Source organism: Thamnophis sirtalis, unplaced genomic scaffold (assembly GCF_051295495.1).
Source record: "Thamnophis sirtalis isolate CommonGarterSnake01/CBP01778 unplaced genomic scaffold, rThaSir2_p1.2 scaffold_12, whole genome shotgun sequence".
NCBI classification, from domain to species: Eukaryota; Metazoa; Chordata; class Lepidosauria; order Squamata; family Natricidae; genus Thamnophis; species Thamnophis sirtalis.
Genome location: NW_028261392.1, coordinates 11,511,308 through 11,535,028, shown reverse-complemented (window position 1 = coordinate 11,535,028; position 23,721 = coordinate 11,511,308). Strand labels below are relative to the sequence as shown.

The window sequence follows — 23,721 nt, the reverse complement described above, 5'->3', positions numbered from 1 at the left end:
AGGGAAAAGAACAGGAAGAGTGTAAACACGTATCTTATACGTGACATAGTTTACAACAAACAAAAGAATCCTTTCCTTTCATTTCCTGGTACAGTCTAGGATAGGAGCATCAAACTCGATTTCAGTGAGGGCTACATCAGGGTTGTGTTTGACCTCTGGGAGCCAGGTGGGTGTGGCCAAGCTGGGCATGGCCAGTTCAATTCACTCATGTGATCAGGTGCCACTTTTGCTAGTAGCTTGTTTTGCTAGTACTCTGCAACGTCGCCCTCCCAGGCTCCGCTTTCACTGTCAGTGGCACCGCAGGCCGGTCCTTCATTGTTTCCAGGGTGGTCCCACGGGCCATATCTAAGCACCCCATGGGCTTTGTTAGGAATATAATCTAACAGTTGGGTTGGCAATATATAAATCAGGTAACAATGTTGTAAATGTTTCTTTAAGTCATACTGTAAAATGTGATTGGTTGCTGTTTTCCTCAATCGGCCATAAGAGGGAGCCAGAAAGACTGTTAGCTCTCTGTTCATTAGATACTGGGCTGATCTGATCTGAGTGTTTTGGAAGCTGGCTGTTAGAAAGTGCTATGAGCTATTGTAAGTTTTTTGCAACTGCTAGCAAACTTTGAGTATTGAACTGATTATATGATACTGGACTATGTTATTTGGATTATCCCTTAACTGAAAGACATTGATGACTGACTGTCTTATCTGTGTATGACTTGGACTGTTTGATGGACTCTGATACCTCTATTTCCACAAAAGTTAAAGCCTATTTAAACTGCAGTGTCTCTGTAGGCTGGTTTGTGTGTTCTCCAACACAACTCTCACAACGCTTCTCTGAACGCACTCGCTCTCCCAACGGGGAGCTTACTTAACAGGCTTCATCTGGCCCACGGGTCTTCAATTTGACACCAAGTCTAGGAGATATATCTTCTTTCGAATGTAGAGCTCAGAACAAATGGTGTCTACCATTTGTCAGGTAAAAACACAAGGGGTCAAATCTAGATTTAATTCTTGAGAACATCTCTTGAAATAAGTGAAATTAGAGATAACTAATTTACTTTATCCTGTCTAAAAATGACCGTCTCTATGATTTCAACTGGTAGGTTCTAAGTAGGGCTAAGCAGGATTGACTAAAAACACAAGGAGGCCATTTTACGCACCTTACTTGATCATGAAAACCTTGAGGAGTTTGCTGTCACTTCCAGAGGATGTTTTTTTTCCCCCCTCCGTCCTTTTCTGCCAACGTCTTTGTTCCTTGAGAACTTGATCACGATTTCCTGGAAAGAGGGTGATGTCAAAGGGAGAGCAGATAGAAGTTGTGATTTCACGGTTGTTATTCCCCTTTCGTTGTAGGTCTGACAGCTGCGGCTGCTGCTGCGGCTGCGGCCACCAATGCGGCCATCGCGGAAGCAATGAAGGTGAAAAAAATTAAATTAGAAGCAATGTCAAATTATCATCCCAATAATAACCAGCACTCAGCAGAGTCTGAAAACGGGGACCTAAATTCTGCTGTGGGTAAGTTTTTGATCTAAAAGACACAATTAATTTTGTTTCTACCTGGAAACCGCTTATGGACTTTGTTCCTGAGATGGAAAACAAATGAAACTAATTTTGGGTTTTGTCGATTAGACAGGTTCATTGTAAAAAGCAAAAAGTTGAGGTTTTATGCTATTACCTTCTTCTACTGCACTAAAAGGAGTTGGAAGTCAATGCTTTTCTTTTCTTTTCCTTTCCTCCTTTACCTTACACTTTCTCTCTTCCCCCTTTTTCTCCCTTATTTTCTTTGTATGTCTTTATTTAATACTTTGATCAACTCATAAAACATTTGAAAGCAGAAGCTTCTGATCACAAAGAAAATTGTTACAAAGATCCTTGCTTTTATAAAGGCAGGATAAATTACAGCTTAATTTCTTCTTTTTTGTTTTCTTTTCAGCCTTTTTTTTTTAGAAAAACTTATTTTTTTCAAGTATATATTTTTTTCACATTAACACACTTTAAATATACTATCTGAAAATGCACTGTTCAATAAAGCTGTCAGAACATCTATCCATCCTATGGAAATAATCAACAGCTTACTTATTTCCAGGGTAACATTTTTGTTTTAAAAAAAATGTGGGATTCATCATTCCTGTTAACAAATTGAGTTAGACTGGACCGGTTAAAATATAGAATTCAGATTCTGTTTGTAGAAGACAAAATCCTGCCTGTTTAAATCCCAGGTCAGCTGAACAAGTCCTGCCTATCCTAAATGCTCCAGGTTGACTGAACAAAATTGAATTAGTGGCTATTTTGATCATTATGGGTGCCTAAAATTACGTTGTGATTTTTCCCTCTCCTTGTTTCATATTTGGAACTTTTGACAACCCTTTCGGTCTCCTAAATTCGCAAGATGTGGCTTCTCCATGCAGTCAATTTCCTTTTCTTAAATATACCTTTAATGGCCAATGGCTTTATTTCTTTCTAATGGCTGCTTTCTGCTCTCTGAGGTAAATTAGTGAGTGAACTGAAAGCTGAATTTGAATCCTGTTAACTGCTGTTCAAGGCAGAGGTTGCATCGACGTAAACCAGACATGACAATCTAATATATACTTTTTCTATTCTGCAAATTTTTGAGGTTATTCTTAAGGGTGACAGCTTGACAACTTTTTTGTTCTGGATCTCCCTGTACATATTTATTATTTAACTCCTACCCAGGAACAAAAGGAGCGCATATGCCCATGTCAGCAGATTTCAAGCAATTTTTCCCCTCTTTGCTGTTAATATTTCAGCCATAGAAAATGCTACAGGTCGACTGAACAAAATTGCCATAACATATCTAGCCTCAGGGATGGGTGAAGGAACAAGGACAACGAACAACAGTCCCCAAAACAATTACTTAAACATGAGGGGAAAGGCAAGGAAGGAAACTTAAGATGTTTAGTTCAACTTTCTTTAATCAATGGAGAAATGAAAAGCAGAGCATCTACCGTTTTTTTCTAACCTGCAGAATAAAAACAGTTGCTTAAAGCACATATTGTGTTGTGGTGGACTGTTGGAAAGTATTTGGATTCTAGTCAAGATACCAAAATCATAATATTAAGTACAGTAGTTTTCTTTATCAATAAGTATTTTATATTTTGTGGTATATGGAGAGATGCTGGGGAAATATGCATATGATGAATGGGGGTATTGCTCTATATGTCTAGGATTGAAAAGGGGTGCTGTGCCCCATATGCAGAGAAGAGCAACAAAGATGGTTAGGGGTCTGGAGGCTAAAAACATGAAGAATGAGGAACTGGGTATGTCTAGTCTATTCAAAAGAAGGACTAGGAGTGACATGATAGCAGTGTTCAATATTTGAGGGGCTGCCACAAAGAAGAGGGGGTTAACCTATTCTCCAAAGCACCTGAAGGTAGAAGAAGAAACAATGGATGAAAAGTAATCAAAAATAGAACTAACCTAGAACTAAGAAGAAATCTCCTTACAGCTAGAACAATTATTCAGTGGAACAACTTGCCTCCAGAAATTTTGGTGCTCCATCACTGGAGGTTTTTAAGAAGAGATTGGACAACCATTTGTAGAAAATGTTATAGTCTTCTATTTGTCCAAGGGATTAGGTCCCAACAGAGATGGAAGGGCCTTGGACTAGAAGACCTCCAAGGCCCTTCCATCTCTGTTATTCTGTAATGTGGGAACTGACATGAAATACCTTCCATCTGTATTGTAAGCTGTCTTGTAGGTATGAAAAAGGAGAACCATTAGCTTCACTTCTTCTCCTTCTTGTGCCATATCCATCATCAAATGTTGGCAATCATTTTTATCAACAGTCGCATGAAAAAGTGCTGCTGAGTTTTGTCCAAATCAGTCCCTTAGATTTTGAAGCCATGATGTTCTTCTTCTGCCTGGACCTTGTTTGCCTTCAATCTTTCCATGGAGGATTCTAGAAGAAATATAGAGCAGTTTTTGTCAAAATATTTGCAGCCTAGTAGGACACCCTATGTTGAGTTTCATGGAACTGACCCTCTTCTAAAAGTATTCTAAGCCAGGTGTGACCTTCTAATCTTGGTACAAAACTGCCACAAACGAAAAATATCTGAAATCTCACAAGGTCTCTTTGTGAGCAAGATTGCCAACATGAAAGATGCCAGACATCACACAAGGTGCCAGGAAAGTATTGTCAGATTTTAGCCTTATTAAATAGGATCCCATGGGATGCTACTGCCTTGCCCAAAGTTTCACCATCCTGCCTGGTTCCAGTGACTATTTGGAAGGAAGGCAAAGCTCTGCTTTTTACTCCTGGTCAAATTCCAGCCTTAATTAAGTTGTTGGACAGAGATCCTACTGAGATACTTAAAAGGATAAAACTGAATGAGCATAGATTGATATCTTTTTGGTGCTGGGATACATCTACTCAAAATTAAGTTGAATTCACTGAAATTTACTTCAGGGACAGGTATAAAACCTCCATCATGGCTTGGAAATGTTCTTAGAAAGGCTTTTTATTAAGTATTCTTGTTCAGGAGAGGAAACTTCCATTTTAGCTTTTCAATTCACCAGAAGGCACCACTTACCGTATTTTTCAAAGTATAAGATGCACCTTTTTCCCTCAAAAAAGAGAGTGAAAATCTGGGTGCGTCTTATACATTGAATGCAGCATTTTTGGCCTCCTGAAACCCCGCACCCTTCACAAAAATGGCCGTGCACAGCATTTAGGAGGCTTATAGTGTGCTCCTGGGGGCTGGGGAGGGCAGAAATGAGCGAAAAACAGAGTTTTTGCTCGATTTTGCCCCCCCCCAGCCCCCAGGAGCACACTATAAGCCTCCTAAAGGGTATGCATGCCCTTTTTTGATAAAACATGGGCCATTTTTGGGAGATCTGCAGAGTGCAAAAAAATAATAATTTATATTCCGAAAAATATGATAGTTGATCCTGCAGACCTTCAGGAGGTAAAGCAGGGTTGGTTCTGGTTTGTATTTGGATGGGAGACTTATCAACACATCCCAACCCTGTAGATCCGAGTGGGAGGTTGTAAAAAGCACCTTAAGAAAAATCAGCAACAAATCTCTTTCATACCTTGAGCAAGAAAACAGTGTAATAATCACAACTTGAAGGAGACTCCATGTTTCATGTCTTCATGCTTTATGTCTATGGAGATTCTCAGTCATCCAGGTCATGATTGTCCCAAAGATGCTTTTTCAAGAGGCATCTGGACTTTCTGATACAAAAAAAAAGTCCAGTTGTCTCTTGGAAAAGCACCTTTGGGTCTTCATGCTTTGAACTTCTCAAAATCCATTCACCCTACCTACTCAAACTATATCGTAGTTTCTATTAGACCATGAGTCTCAATCTCCATTTCATTGAGGGCCACATCAGGGCTGTGGTTGACCTCAGGAGGGCAGCCTGGCATGGCCAGCTTGATGCCACTCCCCAAACTGCTGGCATGTTTCCTCGGAGCAATTAGGTAGACCAGGACAGCCAGATCTGTCCTGTTGTATCATCTGCAAACAGAGGTGGGTTCCTACCAGTTCGCACCAGTTCGGTAGAACCGGTTCATCAAATCTACCAAACTGGTGAGAAGAGGTTCCACCAGAAAGCAGGCCACACACACACACAGACTCACAGAGAGAGAGAAAGAGAAAGAAAGGAAGAAAGAAAGAAAGAAAGAAAGAGAAAGAGAGAGAGAGAGAGATGAAAGAAAAAAGGAAAAAGGGACAGAAAGAAAAAAGGAAGGAGAGAGAGAGAGAGAGAGAGAGAGAGAGAGAGAGAGAGAGAGAGAGAGAGAGAGAGAGAGAGAGAGAGAACATGGCCGGCAAGCCACTCCCACCAGGTCACATGGCCAACAAGCCACTCCCACAAAGGAGGCCACACCCACAGAGTAGGTTCGAAATTTTTTTGAAACCCACCACTGTCTGCAAACTTCAGTAATTTAACAGATGGATTTTTTGAGATGCTGTCATTGGTGTATAGAGAGAAGAGAAGTGGAGAGAGCACACATCCTGGAGGGAAGGATTTTTTTTCTAAAGGTCTCAACAGAAAACTTCTATTGGCGTTCTGAAATTAAAGAAGAAACTAAAACACTATTGTTGAATCAGGAATGGAAATAAAATTCTGTTAGCAGAGTACAGCCCATGTTGTGTTCCTCCCCTGTTCTTCCCTCACTGTGATTCTGCAAGCCCTTTAAGGAACATGAAACCTATTAGAGATAAAATTCCTCTAAAGTTTGATGAACGTTGGATGAAATTTGGTTCAGAGAAAAAAGATACTTCTGGGAGCCAGGAAGTCTGAATAGTGACATATTTAGGAAGGGGAGATAGAGACATCTACAGATATTTTGGACTGTTTCAAATTAATCATTCAAGATTCCTAATTGTCAGCTTCTCCTCTCTTGGGCTTCTCTGCCCATTCACCTGCTCCGTGCTGCGTGATTTTCAGCACTTTCAACGAACTTCTGAGGTTAGCAGAGCAGTGAGAAGGTCACTGATGACCTTCGGTGTAGCTGAAGGTGGATTTAAACCCCCGTCCCTTGGGGAGCATTTTAACTACTGCGGTATTCTAGCTCTCTATAGCAATGTATTGAATTTGTTATCTCTTAATAAAGGTACTCTAAAAAATAATAGAAACCTTGGTCTAAATGGGGTAATTGCCAATAATAACCCATCTTTCATATCCGTTTCTCTTAACGTATGGAAGCTCTGAAGCAGGCACGGTGAAATATATGACTATAATACTTGCTCTCTCCTTTCCACAATTCATCGGATTCTTTTTAGTTTAATATTTATTTGCTAAGATGAGATGCTCGTCTATATGGTGATAAACAGTCTGGTCCTGGCATCTGAAGGTGACCTGTCATTTCATATGGACAAATCTCCTGCTTACTGAAATGTACAAAATAAATCATTAAAGCAGGCAGGTGCTCATTCCCAGTTTTAAATCACCCTAGATTTATGATTTGAATTAATGCTTCATTTGGTCATAGAAATAGATGCAGAGACGGATGATATGCAGCAGAGTGGCTTCCATACTGTAGCCTTCTTCGTATTGATTACTCAGATGTCTCTGCAATCTCTTGTTTATATCAGGCACGGCCCTGTGACAGCTTGGCTGATACCAGCAGCCCTGCAGATAAGAAGGACTAATGCCTGGGATTCTTCTCAGTGGCAACTTCTCCCACAGCACCCGAGTAGAGATAAATTATTTTGGCTCAGTGGTTTTAAAGTCAAACCTAGCCCAGGCAGCTTTGGAAATGCTCACGTGTCATTCAGTTTATTGCAGTCATGGAAAAAGGAACCAGAGCAAATAAATGCCACCCACAAAAAGTGAATATCCAATTAAGAGTTCTAGAATAAAATAACACGATAGGCAGATTTGGGGGCTAATCGGAAAGTCTTGTCCAGAATAAAACATGGTATTAGCATGATTAAAGCATCAGAAAGAAGAGATTCGAACCCTCACCACCCTCCAGACCTTCCACGAAGCCCTCAAAACCTGGTTGTTCCGACAGGCCTGGGGCTAAAGAGCTGTTGCCCCCGTCTCGAATGGTATGACTGTTGTGAGTTTTAAATTATATATTGTTATGTTGTTGTTTTTAAATCTTTTGTCTGTATCCCCCTCCCTGGTTCGAGTTGTGAGCCGCCCTGAGTCCCCTTCGGGGGAAAAGGGCAGCATATAAATTTAATAAACTGAACTGAACTGAACTGATTGAACTCCATCACCACCTCCAGGGATGGTATTCGCTTACTTTCCCTACCGGTTCGCAAATGTGAGCATGCACGCACCCCCATCCGTGCCTGTGCTTGAGCTTCTGCACATGTGCTTTGATCGTGCACACGGCTTGCACATATGCATGATGCATGCGGCTTGAAAATGTGCCTAAATAGGATGGCATAGAGCTGGGTGTGTGTGTGGATGGGCCCACCTGTGATTTCCACTTCTGGTTCGGTTTGATTGATTTGATTTGATTGATTTTATTACATGTATATGCCGCCCTTTTCCCCAAAGGGGACTCAGGGCGGCTCACAATTCAAATCAGGGAAGGGGGGTACAGACAGGAAATAAAAAGACGAAACATAACAATACATAATTTAAAAACACACAACAGTCATACCATTCGAGGCGGGGGGCAACAGCTCTTTAGCCCCAGGCCTGTCAGAACAGCCAGGTTTTAAGGGCTTTGGGGAAGGCCTGGAGGGTGGTGAGGGTACGAATCTCCATGGGGAGCTCGTTCCAGAGGGTCGAGCAGCCACCGAGAAGGCTCTCCTCCGGGTAGTCGCCAGTCGGCATTGGCCGGCGGATGGAATTCGGAGGAGGTCTAATCTGTGGGATCTAATCGGTCTATTGGAGGTAATTGGCAGCAGGCGGTCTCTCAAGTACCCAAGTCCAATACCCGGTTCAAACCGGCTAAATACCACCTCTGACCATCTCCCAAAGTTCTGTGTGGCAAGAGAAACCCGCCCGCCCGCCCCTGTACTTTATCAACTTTATCTTCTCAGCTGAGTCCAGGGTGGGTTTCTACGCCTGTGCGTGTAACATGCATCAGGCACATGCACGAGCTCAGCAAACCGGTTGTTAAACTGGTAGGATTCCACCCCTGACACTAACTAAGTCCAGAATCTAGACTGGGTTGGATTCAAATAATCCATTTTCTCCCAGACTACCTTAACTACAAGCCATGCCATCTTTTGCAACAGCCATGCCAACGAGGGAAGGCTGAAGGCTGAATTACTTTCCAAAATCTTCTTCAGGGAATACCACGCTTTCTGGAAGGGAACATCGATGGTTTAAATCCTAAACATCCCTAACCTCTCGTCATTCCCAAATGAACTCTAGTTAACCTGTTCACTTCCCTCAAGGTAAACAAACAGAATACTCTCAGGTGTAACATGATCAGCTAGTAGTGAATCTCAGCTCCATGTATTCTGTACCCCTTGAAGCAATAACAATTCCTGCAACCAAAGACGATGTCATCCAAAGAGGGCAAAGCAGATGGATGAAATTGTAGCATTGGGCAATGCCAAAGATCTAAAAGAGCTTATTTTTTCATTTTCCTTTTTCCTTTCCTTTCCTGCTGGAACCAGCATAAAATGACACTGCTGATGGTCAGTGATTTGTTACTAAATTTCCATGGCATGCCCTGGGGGACTGTCTGAGACACAAAAGGGTTTTGTGAACTAGATTCAGACTGATCGTTGATCGCTTCCCTGTGGAGAATGCCCTATTTCCAACATTCTGCTGCCTGTCTTTGTACTGGTGACAGAGATATAGTCTTTCTCGTCTGTCATCAGCGCCACCAAGTAAGCGTGCAGATGGATTCCTACCTCTCTTCAAACTGCTCACAGCAAGTCGCCCGCCATCTGTGCTTCAGGCATTAACCCCTCCTTCCTTGCCCTCCATTGTCCAGAAGACCATGGGACCTTGGAAGCTCCACACTTTTGTTCAGAGGGACGATGTAGATTTTAACAGATTAACAGAGTTGGAAGGGACCTTGTAGGTCATCTAGCCCAACCCCTCCACACCCAAGCAGGAGACCCTACACCATTTCTGACAAACGGCAGTCCAGTCTCTTCTTGAAGACCTCCAGTGATGAAGTTCCCACAACTTCCGAAGGGAACTTCTGTTCCATTGGTTGATTGTTCTCACTGTCAGGAAGTTCCTCCTTATTTCTAGGTGGAATCTCTCCTTGATCGGTTTCCATCCATTATTCCTTGTCTGGCCTTCAGGTGCTTTGGAAAATAGCTTGACCCCCTCCTCTCTGTAGTAGCCTCTCAAGTATTGGAACACTGCTATCATGTTTCTCCTGGTCCTTCTCTTCACTGGACTAGCCATGCCCAGTTCTTGTATCTGTTCTTGAAGAAAAAAAAGGTTTTATTTCTTTTAAAAAACACAAATATTTCATCATTCGTCAATCATTAAAACATTGAAGTACAATTTTTTTTGTATGCCCCTCCTTCCCTCCACCCCCAACCCCCCTCCTCCTTCCCCCCCCCCCGACTTCCCAGAACCCGTACACGGTATGGATTTTTAACTAACACAGTCTAGAATCTATTGAGAAAAAAGAAATAAAGAAATTAATGACATTCTACATTGACCTTAGCTTCTTCTTACTGAACTAACTTTTAACAGTTTAAATCATTTCTGATCTTAAGCATAGGCTAACTGGAATTTCTTGGTCCCGTATTTATTTTGTATATAGTCAATCCATTTTTTCCAGTCTCGTTTATATCTCTCATTTGAGTGATCTTTAAGATATGCCGATATTTTAGCCATCTCAGCTAAGTTTGTGACTTTCAATGTCCATTCTTGGAGTGTAGGCAAGTCTTCCTTCTTCCAGTATTGCGCCACCAACAGTCTTGCTGCAGTTATTAGGTGCAGAATCAAGTTAGTCTCTACCACTGTAAAGTCAGTACATATACCTAGTAAAAATAACTGAGGAATAAAATTTATCCTTCTTTTAAAAATATTTTGCATAACCCACCATATTTTTATCCAGAATGCCTTAACCTTTTGGCAGGTCCACCATATATGATAATATGTAGCATCGAGAGAACCACACCTCCAACATTTAGGCTGTACATTCGGATACATAGAAGCCAACTTTTTAGGATTCTTGTATCTGTTCTTCATATGTTTTAGTATCCAGTCCCCTAATCATCCTGGTTGCTCTTCTCTGCACTCTTCCTAGAATGAACATCTTTTTTATAGTGTAGTGACCAAAACTGGATTCAGTACTCTAGGTGGAGTCTTATTAAGTCTTTATAGAATGGTATAGAATGGATCTTTTTTGACTTCTGCTGCACAGTGATGACTCAAATTTAACTGGTTGTCCACTAAGACTAGATGACCTGCTCCTTTCACCACTCTTGAAGGATACTATGGTTCTGGTAGAACTTTGAGCTACAACTACAGGAAAATCATGAGAGAGGGGGAAGAGAGAGGGTGGGGAGAGAGGGAGCATTCTCCAGATATATCTGCTTTCTGGTATGGAATGTTGTAACACACACTCTATTTGTCTATGGGAATTCTCAGTCATCCAGATCATGGTTGTCCCAAAGATGCTTTTTCAAAAGGCAATTAGATTTTATTTTTCCTTGACGATGTCTCGCTTCTCATCCAAGAAATGAACTGAATGAAGAAGCTTCTTGGATGAGAAGCGAGACATCTTCAAGGAAAAACAAAGTCCAATTGCCTTTTGAAAAAGCACCTTTGGTACATTTTCCATTTTTTTTAGGACCAACATGAACCTTTATTCATCTGTCTTGATTTCTCTAGCCACAAATCACCTTTGACAGAGTACCAATTCAGATTAGCAATAGCAATAGCAGTTAGACTTATATACTGCTTCATAGGGCTTTCAGCCCTCTCTAAGCGGTTTACACAGTCCGCATATTGCCCCCAACAATAATCCGGGTCCTCATTTTACCCACCTCGGAAGGATGGAAGGCTGAGTCAACCCTGAGCCGGTGAGATTTGAACAGCCAAACTGCAGAACTGCAGTCAGCTGAAGTAGCCTGCAGTGCTGCATTTAACCACTGCGCCACCTCGGCTCTTGATTCAAGTTGCTTCTTGTACTGGTCTGTATCAGTGGTAGGATTCAAAAGTTTTTACTACCGGTTCTGTGGGCGTAGTGTGGCTTGGTAGGCATGGTTTGGTGGGTGTGGCAGGGGAAGGATATTGCAAAATGCCCATTCTCTCCCCACTCTTGGGAGAAGGTTACTACAAAACCCCATTCCTTCCCCACCCCACTAACCTGCTTTCCAGCTCAGTTCTTCTGTGCAGGGCAACAAAAGAAGACCCAGCCAATCAGCTGGGACTCAATGGCAGTGACTAGATGGGGGTGGAGCCAACCAGAGGTGGTATTTGCTGGTTCTCCAAACTACTCAAAATTTTCCCTACCGGTTCCTCCAGAACCAGTCAAAACTGGCTGAATACCACCTCTGGACTGTCTAGAGAGGGAGATGACCTTGGTGGAGATAGACAAGATCCACTAGCAAAGCAACTAACAAAGCAAAAAAAAATCTTAATTCCTGATCTGATCTACGTGGCGGGGTTAATAAACTATCACTATTTGAGATAGACTCATCTTTATTGTACTGTCCCAAATCTTAAGCTAACTGAGCAACACTCCATGGATACTAAACTTCACAAGACCTCATACTGGAGCTGTGATTGTCAACTTCTTGTGCATAGGCTTATTTACTCACCTTTGAGGATCTCTCACTGTCTTAAGTGGTGGGTTTCAATATTTTTAGAACCTCTTCTGTAGGTATGGCCTGCTTTGTGGGAGTGGCTTGCTGGCCATGTGACCAGGTGGGAGTGGCCAACTTGTAAAATGTGGTGAAACTCACTTAACAACGCTCTTACTTAGCAACCAAAATGTTGGCTCAGAAACTCTGGCATTTGAAGCACGCAAGTCTTAAAGCTGTCAAGTTACAAGACCCTTGCACCCCTAACCCTTTAGAAAGAAAACCCCCAGGGGTGTTAAACTTGACAGCTTTAAGACTTGTGGACTTCAACTCCCAGAATTCCTCCTCCAGTCATTTTGGCTCAGGAACTCTGGCATAGAAGCATGTAAGTCTTAAAACTGTCAAGTTACAAGACCCTTGCATCCCCCTTTAGAAAAAAACAAACTCAGGGGTGTTCAAACTTGACAGCTTTAAAACTTGTGGACTTCAACTCCCAGAATTCCTCCTCTCGCTCTTCATCTTGATGATGTGCGGACGGGCGGGGGGGAGGGAGCTGGAACCGGTTCTAAACAGCACTGTAGATTTGTGGAGCCTCTTCTATAGAAGAGGTTAGAACTGGCAGGAACCCATCTCTGGTCTTAACCATCCCTGATATTCAATCTGCAAGTCTATATCTTTGAACTTTTCGTTCCTAGTAGATATTATAATTTCTCCTTCCAAAGGCCTTTACTTAAACAAGGTATTTTATGTAGTATCATGATCGAAAAAGAAACAAGGAAATGTCTTACTTGGAGGAAAAAAGAGATTTAGCCAATTGCTGTGGCATGGGTCTTATCTATGTTCCTGTTCTAGCCATTAATGTCAGAAAAATACTGTGAAAATATTCTAAGCCATTCTCCAAGGATCTGAGAAGAATTTTTGCCATTACCTAATGGGGTGAACTGCATATGTCTTGTAAACAATGATCAACAATAGTAAATTACTTGAAGGTCGGAAATGAGTTCATTTATAATATGATCTCAAAACAGATGTTCCAAAAAGAAATGTCATTGTTTGCACTGCAATTATACTTTTTTTTTTTCTTCAAAAACTCTTGCTATTATTTCTTGAAGGAAATGAAGCAATCACAGAGGCTGGAGTGTTCTCCTTTTCCAAACAGGGTTAGGAAACGTAATATTGACTTAGAATAATGCATAACAACCACAAGTTGTGTTGAGAAACAGAGGTGCTTTTGACACACTAGACTTCCTTTTATCTGCACAAATGTACAGTATTCCCAAAAGTAAGAGCTCTGTTTATGATAAGTCCAGATCTGTTGCCTGAGATAAACACACATTTAAAAAAAAAAAATACATATTTTTCTTGTTTTTTAGAAGAACAGAAGCACTAGGAAAAAAAATTGCTCAAGTTAACCACCTCCAGAAAGAGAATTGAGTGCAATCATTTCATATTTTTTGTTCTCATTTTGCGGGCTTGTTTTTAAAAGGAAGAATTAATTTTACGGCTCCAGGAAAGGGGGAAAAAAGGGGGGGGGGAGAAAATAAAAAAAGTTGCAAGTCCTTGAGAAAACAGAGAGAACACATGCTGGCCAGCCAGGAATCAGCTCTGTGATTGCACATCTGAATCTTTTCTTGGCAATGTTAATGAACCTCAAATCCTCTCTATAATTAGATGAGGGAATTGCTTATATTTTCAAACAGATGATGCTGCCGTAATGAAACGATTGACAGGGAATTTAAGATTGTCTACAGTAGTCATTTGGTCGGGGCTTCCCCCCCCCCACACCTCCCACCTTCTGAAGTTTAGAAAGAAGACGAATGGTAGACTTGGGTCCTAAGAGAGGGAGCAATTTATGCTGAATGCTATGACAGGTGTCATGTTTTTGAGAGGGGAGGAGACGGAGAGGGGAGGATGTGGGGCAAAGAGAGGCATGGGTTTGGGTTTTTTTTGGGTGAGTGCGTGTGTGTGTGTGGGGGGGGAGGTGTCCTGTGTATCTCTTGCCTTGGTTCTTTTAAAAGGGGCCGGGACTCCAGAGATGGATCTGGATTGAGTGCACAGCTGTAACGGCTGATGAGCTAATTGCGCCTTATCGCTCAGCCCCATTCATCTTCATTTTTTACCAATTACTGAGAATTATCTGTGTTCTCAGTTGGATATGAGAGTTAATCCTTTTTGGTTAAGCCGCAGTACTGTGAGCAGATTCTAAATTGGAGGGTGAAGAAGCCAGAGAGCAGGCTCACTCGGAAAATCTCTATTTGGTTGCTGGGTTTCTGTTTTGTGAGATTTATTCTTTTTTTTTTTTCCAGTTGTCTTGAAACAAAATGTGCCACCTTTCTCCTTCAAGGAGCTGCTTCCGTTTTTTTTTTTAAAGAATTAAAGCTTATTTTTTTGGGTGCAGGTTTCATGATTCAAAATACATCTGGTGCCCAATTCAAACTTCAAAAAAAATTCAATACATTCTGAGACAAAATAATTAGATGTGATATAATTGTGTCCCTCCTTGGGCTAAAGAACTTTGAATAGGAGAATAACTCAAAACAAGTTGCTTCCAATCTACATTTGGAAAAGGGTCTTTTTATCAGAACTGTTAGGGTCAGGGATTAAAACCGCCACCACTGAATCATTATAAAGCAATACACTGAAAACTTCAGGAAGTATATTTTATGTTAAGCATACAATCGTCCTGCTGAACACACAGATTCATACTTTTTTATTTTATTTTCCTGGACAAGGCTGTTCAGTCATTAATCTGAAAAAATCAGATTTTAGGGGGGAAAAGCACTGTGAATTTAGGTTTATTAAGGAGTTAAGAGACAGTGTTCAAGTTCTTTTGGCTCGGGTTTGATGTAATACTCTTAGCAGCAATTAGCCAATTTATAAAACAATCAAGGGAAAAAATCCTAATACTAATGCTAAGTAATAATAATGTTTAAAAATAAGGGGAGATGTTTCTCCACCTTTTCATTAAACTTACAGTTAGTAGTATTCATTACAAATAAAATTGCAACTGTTGAAAAACTATTTTTTTTCCTAACATAGAAAAGTTATATTTATTCAGTTGGGTGATTAGTGATTCCTAAGAGATAACTTAATATTAGATAGGCTACCTAATAAATATGATTTAGGATTTATTTATGAAGTTCAGCAACTATTTGTTAGGTTTATAATATTGTAGCTCCAACCTCTTTGTACACTAATTTCCTTTTTTCCTGATCAATGCATTTATAATTCTTTTTTCAAAAGAAGACGAAGAGTTTTGTTATGATTCTGGGTATAATCATCATTACCTTCACAGTTTTAGTAGAATGTTATTTTTAGCATGCTGTGATATTGTGCGTTGGTTTGATGGTATCCCATTGCTAAATCATACTAAAGAATTCTGTGGCTTTTTTTTTCCTCCACCAAGGAAGGAAGTATTCTGAAACAACTAAAGACCAAAACATAGTTAACTTCACACCAGCCCAACCAATTTCACTTCTGAAAAGTTCATGTGATGAGATACCAATCTGTTTCATAGGAATTTATCATTGCTATCTTCACTGCTCCGAACATGATGTATTGCAGAACTACAGCATTGCAACGAAATCCGGTTTTATAGAATGCTATTTTAATTTTGGGACGCGGCGGGACAAAGTGGCTAAGACACTGAGCTTGTCAATCAGAAAGGCCGGCAGTTTGGTAGTTCAAATCCCTAGTGCCGCATAACGGAATGAGCTTCTGTTACTTGTACCAGCTTCTGCCAACTTAGCAGTTCGGAAGCACATAAACAATGCAAGTAGAAAAATAGGGGACCACTTTGGTGGGAAGATAACAGTGCTCCGTGCACATGTCATGCCGGCCACACGACCACAGAGACGTCTTCGGAGAGCGCTGGCTCTTCAGCTTTGAAATGGAGATGAGCACTGCCCCCTAGAGTCAGGAGAGATTAGCATACATGTGCGAGGGAAACCTTTACCTTATTTTAATTTTATGAACCATGCAAGCTAGGTGTGCTGTCCTGAAATCATAAGAGCAAATCTGGGTGGGAATATAGAAAGTGAAGACCCAAGGAGGAATTGTATCTTGTGGCAGACTTTGGATACCAAAGCTTCTCTCACAACCTGATAACACAGGTTAGATGGGGAATAATCCTATACACTTTCCAAGGTGAGCTTGCCAACCTTATGTCAGCCTTCTTCCACCTATGAGAATCCATATTTCAGACACAAGAGATTAAATAGAAGCAAACTGGTCTTCAAAAATATCAACCCAGAGGTTCCATCTCCAACCTGAAGTTAATTGTCCTTGAGCACAAGTTTCCATCCCAAAATAGGAGATCTACAGAGCTTTATATGTTTGGGCTCTATTTCAAATGGATTTAGTGATGGGTAAGGTTTCCCTTGTACTATATGAGTCCCTCAAGTCATCAATAAAAGAATGCCTGCATTACATAGAACAACTATGTGATAAAAGAGTATTATCTATAAATAATTTTAATTGTATGGAGGTTATACCCTCCCTACCCTTTTTATTGCCCTTACCCCACCAAAATGGATTAATATGTGTCAAGCACAGGAAATCCAGGCAGTTCAAATGAATATAAAGGTTTATTGAAAGCTTAAGTTCTCTACAAAAATCTGAGTTACTAAATGGTCAAAGCAAAGTGGCGATAGATAAGAGTCGGTAGAATTCAAGATGGGCAGGACTGAGATCTTTTGTGGGCACAATGGAACTCAAGATTGATGACACATTTGATCCCTCCCTCAGGCTCAGTCTGGTCATATCCTACATCATTTTATAGTCATTTCTGTCTCTTGGGAAAAGACCAGGAGTGAGATTCAGCTGGTTCGGACTAGTTCAGATGCACCGGTAGCTCCGACGATCAGTTGGGGAGCAAACCAGTTCACTCTGATGATCAAGTTGGCACGCTCACCTGCCCCTGCACTTTACTTACCTATATCTTCTCAGCTGATTCTATGCCTCAGCTGTGTTACTCCCAGTAGTAATGTGGAAGTTAAGTTTTGTTAAAACAGGTGATGCACGCTATGCACACATCAGATACAGGCCAGTGGTGGGTTCTGGATCCTGGGGCAAATGTTATGGTGCAATGGGGCCGGGCGTCCACCACATGAATGCGTGCAGCACGCGCACACAATTGTGAACATGCATGTGGATACTTACGATGCTCCATGATGCTCCAGCTGCTTGGCGGAGCATCGCACAGGTGCCGTATGCTCTGTGCGAATGGGCAGAAGGCCCCGAACAGCTCAACAGCTGTACAGCTCGGTAAGGAGCGCGGGCTCTATCTATCATCTATTTACCTACCTACCTACCTACTTACTGAACTATCTAGCTATTTGTCTGTCTGTCTTTCTAGCTAATTAATTTTCTGCCCATCTTGTATCAAATGATTTATTTATTTATTTGTTCATTTATTAAATTTATATTGCCGCCTATTTTCCCATGGCATCTCAAAGTGGGTTACATAATTTAAAACCACATTAAAAGAAAACCAATAAAACTAATAAAAAGAATCAGATAAATTAATATAATAAAATTGCCCCCCCTCCCAAAACACACACACACACACACACACACACAACTTCCACCCCCAGCGACAGCAGATCACATGAGCCATTGAATGGGCTGCATCTCACTCTGGGTTCCCCAAGCCCGCTGGCAGCACCAGGTCTTCAGCACCTTCCAGAAGTGTGTCATAGTGGGGGCCATTCTAATTTCGGGGGGGGGGGTGATGTTCCAGAGAGAGGGAGCCACCACAGAGAAGGCCCTTCTATTGGGTCCCAGGGGTGTTCAACCTTGATAGCTTTAAGACTTATGGACTTCAACTCCCAGAATTCCTCCTCTCGCTCTTCATCTTGATGATGTGCGGACGGGCGGGGGGAGAGAGCTGGAACTGGTTCTAAATGGCATGGTAGATTTGTGCAGTCTCTTCTATAGAAGAGGTTAGAACTGGCACGAACCCCCCTGAACCCAACTAACATGATCTAAACAGAGAAGCAAAAATTGATCAGGGAAGGCGAAATGACCTAAGATATGAGGATGGGCCTATCAAAGGCTGAATTTGGTCAACATACATTGATGACATGAGCCATTACACTCCTATCCTTCACAATCAGGAGGCTGTGAGTTCGATCCTAGGTAAAGGCAAATATTTCTCTCTCTGGGCACAATGAGAATGTATCTGCTGAACAAAACTCCACATTGGCAACAGGAAGGGCATCTGGCCACTAAATACTCTGCTAGCTCCATTCAGTTGCCCAGACTCCCCACACAAGGGATTATAGGGTTGTTAAAAGGAGATTATGATTACACTCCTAGAGGAAAGTTTTAAGAATCTCTCCTTCACTGTTCCTTCTCAGCTTTGAAAGATGGAAACAGCTTTACTTTCTCCCTTATTATTGCTCAATTGAGAATTTCCCTACTTGGTTTTCATATATGGGAGTGAAGCAAATTTTTGGCTGAGAAAGAGGCGTAGGGAGGTGAAATTTACTTAAATGTCTGATGGAGAGAGAGAGAAATTCCAGATGTTCATATGAAGATCTTATAAAGTTAATTTTGCTAAAAACATTCAAAGAGATACAGAAGTTGGGCCAATAGAGGAGAAACTGACCTTGCAATCTGCTAATGAAGAAAGCCCATAATAAAAACAAAAATATAGAGTTTACATATCTCATTTTATTTTTATTTTTGCAGAAACACACGTAGGACAACACACATAATATAGAATCACAGATTTAGATGTAAGGAGATAGAAATAGAGCTTGCAACTTCTTGGTAAAAAAATAAACAAATTTCATTAGACGCTTTGCTTATTTAAAAGACCAACTCATTATAATTCAATATTTCTCATTAAAAAACCCCAAACCCACAAATTATAAAGGTAGTCCTCAATTTATGACCACAATTGGGCCTGAAATATCTGTGGTTAAGTGAGACATTTGTTAACGTCCTTTTCTTGCCACCGTTGTTAAGTGAATCTCTGCAGTTGATGAGTTAGTAGCCCAGTTGTTAAGTGAATCTGGCTTCCCTATTGAATTTGCTTGTCATAAATTTGCAAAGGGGGATCATGTGACCTGGGACACAGCAACTGTCATAAAGATGAGTTAGTTGCCAAGCATCCAAATTTTGATTGCATGACTATGGGGATACTGCAATAGTCACAACTGTGAAAAACAGCTATAAATCACATTTTTTTCCAGTTGTAACTTTGAAAGGTCCCTAAACAAACTGTTGTAAGCTGAGGATTACCTGTATTAGGAGTGGTTACAGAAGGAAACACACACAGACACACAGAGAGACACATACACTTTGTTTTTTTAAAAAATCCAGTCAGTCTATTAGGCAGAGCCAGAGATCCAAAAGTTCTACTTGATGTTGTATTCTTACAAATCCCTTGTTGTGGCCTGTTGCCATCAGCCCCTCCAGCAGCCAAATCAGAGGAGGAGAAGGACGCGTGGGAGTCAGGGTCAGCATTAAGGCAACCTGGAAGCTCCGAGGGGGAAGAGGGAATGGAGCTGGCAGAGGTAGATCCAGAGGTGGCGCCTGGGCCATCCATCAGCCCTCAGATGGAGAGTCAACAGCCCCCAGGTCTGGAGGTGGCTGATAAGAAAGAGGAGGAACAGCTGTGTTTAGTGCCTGATACACGGATGCTCAGAAGGCAGAGGAAAGGAGAGCAGAAGAAATCTATGAGCCGGTTCTTGGGATGGAAGAGCCATTGGCTGTTAGCAAAGGTCTACCCTAGCTCTGGGGATAAAAGGAAGGGGACGGAGATGAATAGGTGTGGCAGGCAACTATTCATTTCCCTGCCAGACAGACTTGTTAGCCTGCATTGAGAGAGAAACTTTTTTTGCCGGGGCTGCTGGCACTCCTAATAAAGGAATCATTGATTTAAATACAGAAGGTTTGTCATATTTGGGGAGCTGGGTCAGAGCACCCTTATTAAAGCATGTGAGAATGTTCTTTAGGGATCCAGGCGCCAGAAATGATTCCTATTTCTAATGGTTTTTTTTCTTCTCAATCTGTATGGAAGAGATTGACAGGCGACATTTGTTCGCAATGCATCCGATTGTTTTGCACTCAATAAAGGCTAAGCAAACTGCCTTTTTAAGATCCAGTATCCTCCGGAAAGTATAACAGAGTGCATTCTCTTCTTGCAGGATGCAAGATCCAACAACCATCTTTTCGTTTGCTATTTTTAAAAGGCAGTGATGGATAAAACTTTGGGGGACCGGACAGGAGAAATCAGAAATGGCTGCGAGAACAAACAGAAGGGGCAGGGGGAAGATGGGGGGGGGAGAACCAAGGATTTGAATACGGCTTTCTCGGAACAGCAGGGTTTAATAGGAAGATAGGCCTCTCCATTTATTTGGCGCTGAGAGAATGGCCCGTTTGATAATGTTGTTATTAAAACAGTGTGCACAGTTCATTTTCAACAGTTTTGAATTAGAGCCCGCACTAATAAAACCGATGCGCTTTCCTTCACAAAGGGCAGGCCTATTAGTTAATGTAGCTGCCGCAGAGCCTCGTGGACTGTGCCTTCAGCTCTATTTGTGCATCGCAGCATGCCAAGCGAAGAGGGTTGATTTTTTTTTCAAGAGTCCCGCTGGCGGAAGGTAATGGCATTAGAGCATCTTTTCTCTCCGAACCAGGACGGTGGTGCGAATGCTTCCCCTCTCTTTTTCCCTTTCCCCTTGCTTCTCTGCACTCAAAAGACATTTGTCTTTCAGAAAGATCTCCTTTTCCCTCCGATATGATTATTCCTTTCAGTCCCTTTAGCCCGGGAAAAGGAAATGTTATTATTTAAAACCTGCCCGAGCAGCATGGCGCACGCCTGATAGCGAGCGCATTCGAAGTGAAGTGCCTCTCCGCTCGCGATATGGATCGGCTCAGTCGCCCGCTGTACCAGCTGTCATCTCGGCCATACTGCTGTGATTTAATTAGTCTGTTTATGTCCTTTCTAATAATATTTCCGTCTCTGCGAAAAGGGCAAAGGCGAGCGGCTTCTTTCGCTCGCCTTGGGTTCCCGCGCGCGGAGGAATGCGGCCGGCATCCGCTCTGCTGAGATGTGAGATTAGATCATCGGTCCTCATCGTATCAAACGGGCTGATGAATTGTTCAGCCAAGGACTGGATGGGTTGCCTGGGGTCTGTTGGAGAGGGGACTTAATCTGCTGGGGGAGATTCAGAGATGGGTTCAGGGCAAGGTTTGCTTCTGGCCAGAAGGTCAGGTCCTGCGGGAGAGAAAGACTTGAGTGACGTTTTCATTGGGCATTGCAATACTTGTTTTCTACTACTATTAGAAGACAGAAATGTGGTTTTTTTCTGCCACCTCCTCCTCTTCCTCTTCCTCCTCTTCTATCCTCCTGTTCTTCCTCTACCAACTCCTCCTCTTCCTTGCTCTCCTCCCTCTCCTCATCCTCCTTATTTTCCTCATAATCACTCCCCCTTTTTTTCCTCTACAAACTCTTCTTCTTTTTCTTCCATTTCCTCCTCCTCATTTTCTCTCCTCCTCTTCTTCCTCTACCAACTCTTCCTCTTCTTCCTTTTTCTCCTCCTCCTCTTTCTTCTTCCCCTTCTCCTTATATTTGCTCCTCCCTTTTTCCTCTACCAACTCCTCCCCTTTCTCTTTCCTCTCCTCCTCCTCCACTTTCTTCTTCTTCTCCTCAAATTTTCTCCCACTTTTTTCCTCTACTAACGCCTATTATTCTTCCTCTTCCCCCTCTTCTCTTCCTCCTCTTCCCTCTTCTCTCCCTCTTCCTTATCCTCCTGTTTCTTCTTCCTCCTCCTCCTTTTATTCTCTTCCCATGTTTTCTTCTTAATCCTTCTCCTTTTTGTTCCCCCAAAGAAGTTCATTAGGATTTAAAATTTAAAAAAAATTGGACCCAGCTTTTTTACACACACGGGGGGGGGAGAGAAGAGGGAGGGAGAGGGAGGGAGGGAGAGGACATTGCTTACTTTAGGGAGAATCAATGTTATGATTTCACAAGATTTAAGAGAATTATTATTGTGACTCCTCTTTAAATTTGTACTGGCAAACTTCAAATATAGTATTCTTAAAATGGAAAAAAGTGGTTCAAAGATAATGCAAATAAGAGAGAGAGAGAGAGAGAGAGAGAGAGAGAGAGAGAGAGAGAGAGAGAGAGAGAGAGAGAGAATTAAAGCAAACAAACTATAGAAAAAACCTGAAGATAAATAAGAAGGGATTTTATAGATAGTTAAAAACAAGCTTGGATATATTGATTTAGAAAAAAAAAACAATTTAGAATCACAGTTGACTTCTGATAACTTTCCTGAAGATACCTATATCATTTTTCTGGCCCCAATATGGTTTCCTGTTATATTCCTCTAAGATTTTGTGGGATTTTTTTCATACTTTTAGCCTAACACCTGAGCTTTCTTAGAATTCTCCCATCAAACTATTAACCAAACTATTTAACCAAGATGGACCCATTTTTGCTTTTTATGTCAGCTGAAATAGGCCAGGAGCTGCACATTTCTGAGGCTAAATTGCATTAGTCATAATACTAAAATTATCACATATTTAAAATTATAGATGTCAATTCCATAATCCTTAATTCAAACATCAGTTTTGGAATCTTATATTTCTCCACCATAATGGGCTTATGTTATTGGCATTGCTGTGGCCCCACACACTTCCCACAAATTATGTGGCCCCACACACTTCCCACAATTTCCCAACTTTATCTCCAATCTGCCACAGAGTCTCCCTGAGACTTGATAGGGCTCATCATTCAATTCTTTCATTTGGAATTTCCAAAGCTGTTTTTTTCTGCACTTCTAAGTTTTTTTCTGTTTCTTTGTTTTGGTAAATGTTTAATAAAAGGTGGTAATTAAAAACTCCACAGAAACAAAACAAGTTCCCTCTTAGAAATAAATGTTTTCTTAGCTGGCTAAATTGTCTGTGCTAACTTTTGATCGTGCCATGGTTTATCCAATGTGTAGCTTTTATCTCAGAGCTACTGACATTTCTGTTCTCATAATTGTCTTGGATTCAGGGGCCAAAAGGTTTTTTGGAACCCACCGAGCAATCTCTGTGTATACGTATGTTTGTGGGTTCTACATGTTGTAAAAGAAGCAGAGGTTAAGATGGTAGCTACTATCACACAGAGGAAGCTGCGCACTAGTTTTACATGCATTGTAAGGAGGAAAGTCTTCAATCACATGTCATCTTGCCTTTTTTTTTGACATGTGTTGTTCACACATGTACTGTGGACACTTTTATCTCCTGAACTCCTGAAAGAAATAAAGTTTTCTTTGGCTTCTCATCAGAGTGAATCATTTTGTAAAGTCAGTGCAACTTTGGCCGGAAACCACAAAGGATCCCTCAACAGCTGGAGCGCAAAGCTCAGAAAACACAATTGGATTTGAGGGGTTGCTGACAGATGCTGTGTGAGCACTTCTAAACAAAATGTTGGCCTTAAATTCAAAGACCCCCCCCCCCAAAAAAAAAATTCAGAGGTGGTATTCTATCAGTTTGGACCGGTTCGCCCAAACCGGTAGCGGAAATCGTAGGTGGCCCCACCCATCCACCCTGTCCTCTACGGCATC

General features: G+C 41.5%; 1 protein-coding gene across 3 annotated transcripts in view; it reads left to right on the top strand.

Annotated features, from left to right (window-relative positions):
• DACH1 (dachshund family transcription factor 1) overlaps positions 1–23,721 on the top strand; it is a 380,923-nt gene that overhangs the window by 191,340 nt on the left and 165,862 nt on the right. For 2 of the 3 annotated variants that reach the window (XM_087726454.1, XM_087726452.1), the window contains exon 3: positions 1,350–1,511. The exons of the other annotated variant lie outside the window; for it this stretch is intronic. In XM_087726454.1, coding sequence (XP_087582580.1) covers positions 1,350–1,511 — 162 coding nt within the window. The remainder of the gene's footprint in view (positions 1–1,349; positions 1,512–23,721) is intronic. 3 annotated transcript variants of the gene reach the window in all.